Here is a 12,792-nt window from a genome sequence, read left to right as displayed (position 1 = left end):
TTTTTGGTAATTTTTTTGGAGTTTCTTGGAGATTTCTTGAATTTTTGGGTCACAAAAAATGGAGGCTTTATTTGTTGACTCTTCGTTGACCCATTGACCCTTCCATGACCCCGTTGACCCTTCCATGACCCCATTGACCCTTCCATGACCATTCCATGACTCTGTTGACCCTTCAGTGACCCTGTTGACCCTTCCATTACCTCATTGACCTTTTCATGACCCCGTTGACCCTTCCATGCCCCTTCCATGACCCCGTTGACTCTTCCATGACGTCATTGACCCTTCCATGACCCCGTTGACTCTTCCATGATGTCATTGACCCTTCCATGACCCCATTGACTCTTCCATGACCCCGTTGACCATTCTTTGACCCCGTTGACCCTTCCATGACCCCATTGACCCTTCCATGCCCCTTCCATGACCTTGTTGACTCTTCCATTACCCCATTGACCATTCCATGACCCCGTTGACTCTTCCATGACGTCATTGACCCTTCCTTGATCCCGTTGACCCTTCATGACCATTCCATGACCCCGTTGACCCTTCCATGACCTCGTTGACCCTTCATGACCATTCCATGACCATATTGACCCTTCAATGACCCCATTGACCCTTCCATGACCCCATTGACCCTTCATGACCCTTCAATGACCCCATTGTCCCTTCCATGACCCCATTGACCCTTCCATGACCCCGTTGACCCTTCATGACCATATTGACCCTTCCATGACCCCATTGACCCTTCATGACCCTTCAATGACCCCATTGTCCCTTCCATGACCCCATTGACCCTTCAATGACCCCATTGACCCTTCATGACCCTTCTATGACCCCGTTGACCCTTCATGACCCTTCATGACCCTTCCATGACCCCGTTGACCCTTCCATGACCCTTCCATGACGCCGTTGACCCTTGGAGATTTTCTCCCGGCTGATTTTCCATTTTTTTTTTCGCGCAGAGGAAGATGGAAAACCGGGAATACCGCGACGCGCAAGAATTCGCCGCCGACGTCCGGTTGATGTTCTCCAACTGCTACAAGTACAACCCCCCCGACCACGACGTGGTGGCCATGGCCAGGAAACTCCAGGTGAAAACGCCCAAAATTCCCAAAAAATCCGGGAATTCTCGCTCAGAATTTGGGATTTTTGGGATGGGAATTTGAGATTTTACTCTGGGAATTCCGGGGATTTTTGGGATGGGAATTTGGGATTTTCTTCTGGGAATTCTGGGGATTTTTGGGATGGGAATTCAGGATTTTCGTCTGGGAATTTGGGATTTTATTGTGGGAATTCCGGGCATTTTTGGGATGGGAATTTGGGATTTTCTTCTGGGAATTCCGGGTATTTTTGGAGGAGAATTTGGGATTTTCTTCTGGGAATTTTAGGGTTATTTCAGATGGGAATTAGGGATTTTTGGGACGGGAATTTGGGATTTTTTTCTGGGAATTCTGTGGATTTTTGGGACTGGAATTTGAGATTTTACTCGGGGAATTCCAGGGATTTTTGGGATGGGAATTTGGGATTTTCTTCTGGGAATTTTTGGGTATTTTTGGGACGGGACGTTGGGATTTTATCCCGGGAACGTCGGATCTTGAACCACCCGAATTCCCATCCCAAAAATCCCCAATATTTGGGATAATTTGGGATTTTTTTCTGGGAATTCTGTGGATTTTTGGGACTGGAATTTGAGATTTTACTCTGGGAATTCCAGGGATTTTTGGATGAGAATTTGGGATTTTCTTCTGGGAATTTCAGGGTTATTTCGGATGGGAATTTGGGATTTTCTTCTGGGAATTCTGGGGATTTTTAGGATGGGAATTTGGGATTTTTTTCTTGGAATTTGATGGGAATTTGGGATTTTCTTCTGGGAATCCCTGGGATTTTCGGGACGGGACTTTGGGAACGTCGGATCTCGAACCCCCCGAATTCCCTCAGGACGTGTTCGAGTTCAGCTACGCCAAAATGCCGGACGAGCCGCAGGATTCCGGCGCGGCCTCGGCGTCGGCGCCGCTGCCGATGGCCAAATCCTCGTCCGAGGAATCTTCCAGCGACGAGGACGAGGATGAGGAGGACGAGGATGAGGACGAGGACGAGGAGAGCTCCACGGAAACGTCCTCGGAGAGCGAGGAGAGCTCGGATTCCGAGGAGGAGCGAGCCAACCGGCTGGCCGAGCTGCAGGAGCAGGTGGGGGAAAATCAGGGAAAAATTGGGGGGAAAGTGGAAAAAAAATGGGGAAAATTTGGGGTGAAATTAGGAAAAAAATTGGGAAAAATTGGGGGGAAAGTGGAAAAAAAAAGGGGAAAATTTGGGGTAAAATCAGGAAAAAAATAGGGAAAAAATTGGGGGGAAAATGGGAAAAAAAATTGGGAAAAATCAGAAAAATGGGGGGAAGAGACCAGAAAAAATCGGGAAAAATTTGGAAAAAAATCTGGAAAAAATGGGGGGAAAATGGGAAAAAATGGGAAAAAAAAGGGAAAAACATGGAAAAAAATGGGAATAAGGTGGGGAAAAGTTGGGAACGTGCGGTCCCTCCACAGCTGCAGGCGGCGCTCGAGCAGGGCCCCGTGGCCAAGCCTGAGAAAAATGGGAAAAAACAGGAAAAAATGGGACAAAAACAAGAAAAAATGGGAAAAAATGGGGAAAATTGGGAAAAAATATGAAAAAATGGGAAAAAAATTGGGTAAAACTGGGAAAAAACAGGAAAAAAATGGGAGTAAAGTGGGAAAAAGTTGGGAACGTGCGGTCCCTCCACAGCTGCAGGCGGCGCTCGGGCAGGGCCCCGTGGCCAAGCCTAAGAAAAATGGGAAAAAACAGGAAAAAATGGGAAGAAATGGGAAAAAAAATGGGAAAAAAATCAGTAAAAAATGGGGAAAAAATTGGGGAAAAAATTGGGGAAAAATATGAAAAAAATCTGAGGAAAATTGGGGAAAAAAATAGGAAAAAAACAGGAAAAATTTTGGGAAATATAGGAAAAAAATGGGAAAAAATCAGGAAAAAATGGGAAAAATTTGGGAAAAAATCAGGAAAAATCACCAAAAAAATTGGGAAAAATGGGGGAAAAAAATCAGGCAAAAATCAGAGTAAAAGAGGGAAAAAATGGGGAAAAAACAGGAATAAATGGGAAAAAATTGGGAAAAAAATAGGAAAATATTGGGAAAAAATGGGAAGAAACAGGAAAATAACTCTGAAGAAAATTGGGAACAAATCTGACAAAAGTTGGAAAAAATTAGGAAAAAACTGGAGAAAAATAGGAAAGAAATGGGAAAAAATCAGGACAAAATGGGAAAAACTGGGAAAAAAACCAGGAAAAATCTGGGAGTAAAGTGGGGAAAAGTTGGGAACGTGCGGTCCCTCCACAGCTGCAGGTGGCGCTCGAGCAGGGCCCCGTGGCCAAGCCCAAGAAAAACGGGAAAAACCAGGAAAAAATGGGAAGAAATGGGAAAAAAAATGGGAAAAATTGGGAAAAAATGGGAAAAAATTGGGGAAAAATAGGAAAAAAATTTGGGAAAAATCAGGAAAAAATGGGGAAAAAATAGGAAAATATTGGGAAAAAAATGGGAAAAACATGGAAAAATCTGGGAATAAAGTGGGAAAAGTTGGGAACGTGCGGTCCCTCCACAGCTGCAGGTGGCGCTCGAGCAGGGCCCCGTGGCCAAGCCTGAGAAAAATGGGAAAAACCAGGAAAAAATGGGAAAAAAATCAGTAAAAAATGGGAAAAAATTTGGGGAAAAAATTGGGGAAAAATAGGAAAACAATCTGAGGAAAATTGGGGAAAAAATAGGAAAAAATCAGGAAAAAATTGGGGAAATATAGGAAAAAGTTGGGAAAAAAATCAGGAAAAAATGGGAAAAATTTGGGAAAAAATCAGGAAAAATCACCAAAAAAATTGCGAAAAATGGGGGAAAAAATCGGACAAAAATCAGAGTAAAAGAGGAAAAAAATGGGGAAAAAACAGGAAAAAATGGGAAAAAATTGGGAAAAAAATAGGAAAATATTGGGAATAAATGGGAAGAAACAGGAAAATAACTCTGAAGAAAATTGGGAACAAATCTGACAAAAATTAGAAAAAATTAGGAAAAAACTGGAGAAAAATAGGAAAGAAATGGGAAAAAATCAGGACAAAATGGGAAAAATTGGGAAAAAAACCAGGAAAAATCTGGGAGTAAAGTGGGAAAAATTTGGGAACGTGCGGTCCCTCCACAGCTGCAGGTGGCGCTCGAGCAGGGCCCCGTGGCCAAGCCCAAGAAAAACGGGAAAAACCAGGAAAAAATGGGAAAAAAACAAGAAAAAATGGGAAAAAAATTGGATAAAACTGGGAAAAACCAGGAAAAATCTGGGAGTAAAGTGGGAAAAAGTTGGGAACGTGCGGTCCCTCCACAGCTGCGGGCGGTGCACGAGCAGCTGGCGGCGCTCTCGCAGGGCCCCGTGGCCAAGCCCAAGAAGAGGAGGGAGAAGAGGAAGAAGAAGAAGTCGGAGAAGCACAAAGGGCGCGCGGCGCCCGACGAGGAGCGGGCGCGGCAGGCGCAGCTGCGCAGGGCCCGCAAGAACGGCGCCGCAGCGGGGTCCAGGTGAGAGCCCAGAGGGGAAATTTGGGGTTTTTGGGGTTTTTTGGGATTTTTGGGGGGATTTGGAAGTGAAATCCCAGAGGTTTTTGGGGTTTGGAATTGGAATTCTGGGTTTTTTTGGGGTTTGGGATTTGGGGCGCGGCAGGCGCAGCTGCGCAGGGCCCGCAAGAACGGCGCCGCAGCGGGGTCCAGGTGAGAGCCCACAGGGGAAATTTGGGGTTTTTGGGTTTTTTGGGGATTTGGAAGTGGGATTCCAGAGGTTTTTGGGATTTTGGTTTGGAATTCTGGGGTTTTTTGGGGTTTGGGATTTGGGGCGCGGCAGGCGCAGCTGCGCAGGGCCCGCAAGAACGGCGCCGCAGCGGGGTCCAGGTGAGAGCCCAGAGGGGAAATTTGGGGTTTTTGGGGTTTTTTGGGGTTTGGGATTGAGTTCCCAGAGGTTTTTTGGGGTTTGGAATTGGAATTCTGGGGTTTTTTGGGGTTTGGGATTTGGGGCGCGGCAGGCGCAGCTGCGCAGGGCCCGCAAGAACGGCGCCGCAGCGGGGTCAAGGTGAGAGCCCAGAGGGGAAATTGGGGTTTTTGGGGTTTTTTGGGGTTTGGGATTGAGTTCCCAGAGGTTTTTGGGGTTTGGAATTGGAATTCTGGGTTTTTTGGGGTTTGGGATTTGGGGCACGGCAGGCGCAGCTGCGCAGGGCCCGCAAGAACGGCGCCGCAGCGGGGTCAAGGTGGGAGCCCAGAGGGGAAATTTGGGGTTTTTTGGGGATTTTGGGGATTTTTGGGTGATTTGGAAGTGAAATCCCAGAGGTTTTTGGGGTTTGGAATTGGAATTCTGGGTTTTTTTGGGGTTTGGGATTTGGGGCGCGGCAGGCGCAGCTGCGCAGGGCCCGCAAGAACGGCGCCGCAGCGGGGTCCAGGTGAGAGCCCACAGGGGAAATTTGGGGTTTTTGGGGTTTTTTGGGGATTTTTGGGGGGATTTGGAAGTGAAATCCCAGAGGTTTTTGGGGTTTGGAATTGGAATTCTGGGTTTTTTTGGGGTTTGGGATTTGGGGCGCGGCAGGCGCAGCTGCGCAGGGCCCGCAAGAACGGCGCCGCAGCGGGGTCCAGGTGAGAGCCCACAGGGGAAATTTGGGGTTTTTGGGGTTTTTTGGGGATTTGGAAGTGGGATTCCAGAGGTTTTTGGGATTTTGGTTTGGAATTCTGGGGTTTTTTGGGGTTTGGGATTTGGGGCGCGGCAGGCGCAGCTGCGCAGGGCCCGCAAGAACGGCGCCGCAGCGGGGTCCAGGTGAGAGCCCAGAGGGGAAATTTGGGGTTTTGGGGTTTTTTGGGGTTTGGGATTGAGTTCCCAGAGGTTTTTGGGGTTTGGAATTGGAATTCTGGGGTTTTTTGGGGTTTGGGATTTGGGGCGCGGCAGGCGCAGCTGCGCAGGGCCCGCAAGAACGGCGCCGCAGCGGGGTCAAGGTGAGAGCCCAGAGGGGAAATTTGGGGTTTTTGGGGTTTTTTGGGGTTTGGGATTGAGTTCCCAGAGGTTTTTGGGGTTTGGAATTGGAATTCTGGGGTTTTTTGGGGTTTGGGATTTGGGGCACGGCAGGCGCAGCTGCGCAGGGCCCGCAAGAACGGCGCCGCAGCGGGGTCAAGGTGGGAGCCCAGAGGGGAAATTTGGGGTTTTTTGGGGATTTTGGGGATTTTTGGGTGATTTGGAAGTGAAATCCCAGAGGTTTTTGGGGTTTGGAATTGGAATTCTGGGTTTTTTGGGGTTTGGGATTTGGGGCGCGGCAGGCGCAGCTGCGCAGGGCCCGCAAGAACGGCGCCGCAGCGGGGTCCAGGTGAGAGCCCACAGGGGAAATTTGGGGTTTTTGGGGTTTTTTGGGGATTTGGAAGTGGGATTCAGAGGTTTTTTGGGATTTTGGTTTGGAATTCTGGGGTTTTTTGGGGTTTGGGATTTGGGGCGCGGCAGGCGCAGCTGCGCAGGGCCCGCAAGAACGGCGCCGCAGCGGGGTCCAGGTGAGAGCCCAGAGGGGAAATTTGGGGTTTTTGGGGTTTTTTGGGGTTTGGGATTGAGTTCCCAGAGGTTTTTGGGGTTTGGAATTGGAATTCTGGGGTTTTTTGGGGTTTGGGATTTGGGGCGCGGCAGGCGCAGCTGCGCAGGGCCCGCAAGAACGGCGCCGCAGCGGGGTCAAGGTGAGAGCCCAGAGGGGAAATTTGGGGTTTTGGGGTTTTTTGGGGTTTGGGATTGAGTTCCCAGAGGTTTTTGGGGTTTGGAATTGGAATTCTGGGGTTTTTTGGGGTTTGGGATTTGGGGCACGGCAGGCGCAGCTGCGCAGGGCCCGCAAGAACGGCGCCGCAGCGGGGTCAAGGTGGGAGCCCAGAGGGGAAATTTGGGGTTTTTTGGGGATTTTGGGGATTTTTGGGTGATTTGGAAGTGAAATCCCAGAGGTTTTTGGGGTTTGGAATTGGAATTCTGGGGTTTTTTGGGGTTTGGGATTTGGGGCGCGGCAGGCGCAGCTGCGCAGGGCCCGCAAGAACGGCGCCGCAGCGGGGTCCAGGTGAGAGCCCACAGGGGAAATTTGGGGTTTTTGGGGTTTTTTGGGGATTTGGAAGTGGGATTCCAGAGGTTTTTGGGATTTTGGTTTGGAATTCTGGGGTTTTTTGGGGTTTGGGATTTGGGGCGCGGCAGGCGCAGCTGCGCAGGGCCCGCAAGAACGGCGCCGCAGCGGGGTCCAGGTGAGAGCCCAGAGGGGAAATTTGGGGTTTTTGGGTTTTTTGGGGTTTGGGATTGAGTTCCCAGAGGTTTTTGGGGTTTGGAATTGGAATTCTGGGTTTTTTTGGGGTTTGGGATTTGGGGCGTGGCAGGCGCAGCTGCGCAGGGCCCGCAAGAACGGCGCCGCAGCGGGGTCAAGGTGAGAGCCCAGAGGGGAAATTTGGGGTTTTTGGGGTTTTTTTGGGGTTTGGGATTGAGTTCCCAGAGGTTTTTGGGGTTTGGAATTGGAATTCTGGGGTTTTTTGGGGTTTGGGATTTGGGGCGCGGCAGGCGCAGCTGCGCAGGGCCCGCAAGAACGGCGCCGCAGCGGGGTCAAGGTGAGAGCCCAGAGGGGAAATTTGGGGTTTTTGGGGATTTTTGGGGATTTTTGGGGATTTTTGGGGATTTTTGAGGTTTGGGATTGAAATCCCAGAGGTTTTTGGGGTTTGAGAGGAGTTTTTTGGGGTTTGGGATTTGGGGCGTGGCAGGCGCAGCTGCGCAGGGCCCGCAAGAACGGCACCGCAGCGGGGTCAAGGTGAGAGCCCAGAGGGGAAATTTGGGTTTTTTGGGGATTTTTGGAAGATTTGGGATTGAAATCCCAGAGGTTTTTGGGGTTTGAGAGGAGTTTTTTGGGATTTGGGGCGCGGCAGGCGCAGCTGCGCAGGGCCCGCAAGAACGGCGCCGCAGCGGGGTCCAGGTGGGAGCCCAGAGGGGAAATTTGGGGTTTTTTGGGGTTTTTTGGGGATTTTTGGGGGGATTTGGAAGTGAAATCCCAGAGGTTTTTGGGGTTTGGAATTGGAATTCTGGGTTTTTTGGGGTTTGGGATTTGGGGCGTGGCAGGCGCAGCTGCGCAGGGCCCGCAAGAACGACGCCGCAGCGGGGTCCAGGTGAGAGCCCACAGGGGAAATTTGGGGTTTTTGGGGTTTTTTGGGGATTTGGAAGTGGGATTCCAGAGGTTTTTGGGATTTTGGTTTGGAATTCTGGGGTTTTTTGGGGTTTGGGATTTGGGGCGCGGCAGGCGCAGCTGCGCAGGGCCCGCAAGAACGGCGCCGCAGCGGGGTCAAGGTGAGAGCCCAGAGGGGAAATTTGGGGTTTTTGGGTTTTTTGGGGTTTGGGATTGAGATTCCAGAGGTTTTTGGGGTTTGGGTTTGGAATTTTGAGGTTTGGGATTTGGGGCGCGGCAGGTGCAGCTGCGCAGGGCCCGCAAGAACGGCGCCGCAGCGGGGTCAAGGTGGGAACCCAGAGGGGAAATTTGGGGTTTTTGGGGATTTTTGGGGGTTTTTTGTGGGGTTTGGGATTGAAATCCCAGAGGTTTTTGGGGTTTGGAATTGGAATTCTGGGGTTTTTTGGGGTTTGGGATTTGGTGCGCGGCAGGCGCAGCTGCGCAGGGCCCGCAAGAATGGCGCCCCAGCGGGGTCCAGGTGGGGCTCCACAGGGGAAATTTGGGGTTTTTGGTTTTTTTTTGAATTTTTTGGGTGATTTGGGATTGAAATCCCAGAGATTTTTGGGGTTTGAGAGGAGTTTTTTGGGATTTGGGGCGCGGCAGGCGCAGCTGCGCAGGGCCCGCAAGAACGGCGCCCCAGCGGGGTCAAGGTGGGAACCCAGAGGGGAAATTTGGGGTTTTTGGGGATTTTTGGGGATTTTTGGGGCATTTGGGATTGAGTTCCCAGAGGTTTTTGGGGTTTGGAATTGGAATTCTGGGGTTTTTTTGGGGCAATTTCCATTTAAAAAATCACGAATTTTTTGGGGCAATTTCCATTAAAAAATCACAGATTTTTTTGGGGCAATTTCCATTAAAAAATCACGATTTTTGGGGGCAATTTCCATTAAAAAATCACGAATTTTCACTAAAAAATCAGATTTTTTTTCTATTTTCCCCTCCAGACCCTCCAGAAAACCCTCGAAGGTGCCGTTCCCGGCCGTGCTTAAAACAGGAAAAATACCACCAAAAAATCACATGAAAAGAGGCTGAAAAAATCCAAAAAAACGCGAAAAATTTACAAAAAATACCAAAAAAAAAGGCAAAAAAAGCCCAAAAAATCAGATTTTTTTTGCATTTTTCCTCCCCAGACCCTCCAAGAAATGCTCCAAGGCTCCGCTGGCGGCGGCGCCTTCCTCGCTGCTGGACTCGGAGGAGGAGGAGGAGTCGAAACCAAAAATTCCCTATGAAAATCATGAATTTTTTGGGGCAATTTCCATTAAAAAACCACAAATTTTATGTGGCAATTTCCATTAAAAAACCACAAGTTTTTTGGGGCAATTTCCATTAAAAAATCTCGAATTTTTTGTGGCAATTTCCATTAAAAGATTTCGAATTTTTTGAGGCAATTTCCATTAAAAAATCTCGAATTTTTTGGGGCAATTTTCCATTAGAAAACCACAACTTTTTTGGGGCAATTTCCCATTAAAAAATCACAATTTTTTTGCGCAATTTCCATTTAAAAAATCTCGAATTTTTTGCGCAATTTCCATTAAAAAATCTCGAATTTTTTGGGGCAATTTATATTACAAAACCCCATTTTTTGGGGGGCAATTTCCATTAAAAAATCACAAATTTTCACTAAAAAATCAGATTTTTTTTGCATTTTTCCTCCCCAGACCCTCCAAGAAATGCTCCAAGGCTCCGCTGGCGGCGGCGCCTTCCTCGCTGCTGGACTTGGAGGAGGAGGAGGAGTCGAAACCAAAAATTCCCTATGAAAATCACGAATTTTTTGGGGGGAAATTTCCATTAAAAAATCATGAATTTTTTGGGCAATTTTCGTTAAAGAACCACGAATTTTTTGGGGCACTTTCCATTAAAAAATCTCAAATTTTTTGAGGCAATTTCCATTAAAAAACCACAACTTTTTTGGGCAATTTTCCATTAAAAAATCATGAATTTTTTGCGCAATTTCCATTAAAAAATCTCGAATTTTTTGCGCAATTTCCATTAAAAAATCTCGAATTTTTTGCGCAATTTCCATTAAAAAATCTCGAATTTTTTGAGGCAATTTTCCATTAAAAAATCTCAAATTTTTTGAGGCAATTTCCATTAAAAAATCACGAAATTTTTGGTCGATTTTCACTAAAAAATCAGATTTTTTTTGCATTTTTCCTCCCCAGACCCTCCAAGAAATGCTCCAAGGCTCCGCTGGCGGCGGCGCCTTCCTCGCTGCTGGACTCGGAGGAGGAGGAGGAGTCGAAGCCGATGTCGTACGACGAGAAGCGCCAGCTGAGCCTGGACATCAACAAACTGCCGGGCGAGAAGCTGGGCCGGGTCGTGCACATCATCCAGTCCCGCGAGCCCTCGCTGCGCGACTCCAACCCCGAGGAGATCGAGATCGACTTCGAGACGCTGAAGGCGTCGACGCTGCGCGAGCTCGAGCGCTACGTGCTCTCGTGCCTGAGGAAGAAACCGCGCAAGCCCTACAGCGAAAGTGAGTCCAAAATTGGGATATTCTGGGATTTTTGGGATTTTTTTTAGGGATTTTTCTGTGATTTTTGGGGCATTTTTTGGGTTCTTTGAGGGTATTTTGTTGGTTTGGGGATGTTGGATTTGCGCGAGCTCGAGCGCTTCGTGCTCTCGTGCCTGAGGAAGAAACCGCGCAAGCCCTACAGCGAAAGTGAGTCCAACACGGGAAAATTGGGATTTTGGGATATTCTGGGATTTTTGGGATTTTTTTGGGGATTTTTTGCAATTTTTTGGGGATTTTTGGCGATTTTTTGGCGATATTTTGGAGATTTTTTTGAGATTTTTTTTTGCGATTTTTTGGCGACTTTTTGGAGATTTTTTTTGTGATTTTTTGGGGATTTTAGGGATTTTTTGGGGATTTTAGGGATTTTTTGGGGATTTTTCGGTGATTTTCGGGGGATTTTTCTGGGTTTCTCTGGGGTTTGTTGGTTTGGGGATGTTGGATTTGCGCGAGCTCGAGCGCTACGTGCTCTCGTGCCTGAGGAAGAAACCGCGCAAGCCCTACAGCGAAAGTGAGTCCAACATTGGGATATTCTGGGATTTTTGGGATTTTTTTAGGGATTTTTTAGGGATTTTTCTGTGATTTTTTGGCGATTTTTTGCGATTTTTTTGGTCATTTTTTGCGATTTTTTGGTGATTTTTTTGGCAATTTTTTTCTGATTTTTTGGTGTTTTTTAGGGATTTTTTTTGTGATTTTTTAGTGATTTTTTGGGGATTTTTTGGCGATTTTTTTCTGACTTTTTGGGTTTTTTAGGGATTTTTTAGGGACTTTTTGCGAATTTTGGGGGATTTTTGGGGGGTGTTTTGGGATTTTTTTGCAATTTTTGGGGATATTTTGGGATGTTTTTGCGATTTTTTAGGGATTTTTCTGCAGTTTCTTTGGGGTTTTTCTGTGATTTTTGGGGCATTTTTTGGGTTCTTTGAGGGTATTTTGTTGGTTTGGGGATGTTGGATTTGCGCGAGCTCGAGCGCTTCGTGCTCTCGTGCCTGAGGAAGAAACCGCGCAAGCCCTACAGCGAAAGTGAGTCCAACACGGGAAAATTGGGATTTTGGGATATTCTGGGATTTTTGGGATTTTTTTGGGGATTTTTTGCAATTTTTTTGGGATTTTTGGCGGTTTCTTGGCGATTATTTTGCGATTTTTTGGAGATTTTTTTTGCGATTTTTTGGCGACTTTTTGGAGATTTTTTTTGTGATTTTTTGGGGTTTTTAGGGATTTTTTGGGGATTTTTCGGTGATTTTCGGGGGATTTTTCTGGGTTTCTCTGGGGTTTGTTGGTTTGGGGATGTTGGATTTGCGCGAGCTCGAGCGCTACGTGCTCTCGTGCCTGAGGAAGAAACCGCGCAAGCCCTACAGCGAAAGTGAGTGGAATGGGGAAATTGGGAAATGTGAATTTTGGGGGATTTTTCTGTGATTTTTTAGGGATTTTTTTGTGATTTTTTGGGGATTTTTTGCGATTTTTTTGTGATTTTTTGGCAATTTTTTTCTGATTTTTTGGGGTTTTTTAGGGATTTTTTTATGATTTTTTTTGTGATTTTTTTGCGATTTTTTAGGGATTATTCTGTGATTTTTTTACGATTTTTTGGGATTTTTTGGCGATTTTTTTGAGATTTTTTGGGGATTTTTTAGCAATTTTTTGGGGGATTTTCCTGATATTTTTTTGGAATTTTTTGCAATTTTCTTGCAATTTTTTAGTATTTTTTAGCGATTTTTGGGGGATTCTGTCCCAAATTTTACTCTATTTTTCCTCAATTTTCCCCCAATTTCCCCCCATTTTCCCCTCCTTTTCCCCTGATTTTCCCCAATTTTTCCCTGATTTTCCCCCAACTTCTCCCCAATTTTCCCAAATTTCCCCTGAACTTTTTCCCAATTTTTTCCCAATTTCCTCCCAAATTTTCCTCAATTTCCCCCCAATTTTCCCTCAATTTTCTCCCAATTTTTCCCTGATTTTCCCCCAATTTTTCCCTCAGTCTTTCCCAATTTTCCCCTGATTTTTCCCCAACTTTTCCCAATTTTCTCCCCAATTTTCCTCAATTTTCCCC

At 47.0% G+C, this 12,792-nt stretch overlaps 1 protein-coding gene across 3 annotated transcripts in view; it reads left to right on the top strand.

The window, feature by feature from the left end:
• Positions 1–10,797, top strand: part of BRD2 (bromodomain containing 2) — a 30,608-nt gene extending 19,811 nt beyond the window's left edge. The window contains exons 6-9 of one of the 3 annotated variants that reach the window (XM_053967816.1): positions 960–1,088; positions 1,936–2,184; positions 4,381–4,568; positions 10,402–10,797. In XM_053967816.1, the coding sequence (XP_053823791.1) occupies positions 960–1,088; positions 1,936–2,184; positions 4,381–4,568; positions 10,402–10,762 (927 nt within the window). In that variant the 3' untranslated portion in view covers positions 10,763–10,797. Of the gene's footprint in view, positions 1–959; positions 1,089–1,935; positions 2,185–4,380; positions 4,569–9,369; positions 9,587–10,401 lie in introns of those variants that run through there. The other 2 variants (XM_053967815.1, XM_053967814.1) reach the window with 2 other exon arrangements.
• The last annotated feature ends 1,995 nt before the right edge of the window (positions 10,798–12,792 follow it).

Source organism: Vidua chalybeata, chromosome 31 (genome assembly GCF_026979565.1).
Source record: "Vidua chalybeata isolate OUT-0048 chromosome 31, bVidCha1 merged haplotype, whole genome shotgun sequence".
NCBI lineage: Eukaryota > Metazoa > Chordata > Aves > Passeriformes > Viduidae > Vidua > Vidua chalybeata.
This window is presented reverse-complemented; position numbering and strand designations above follow the sequence as displayed.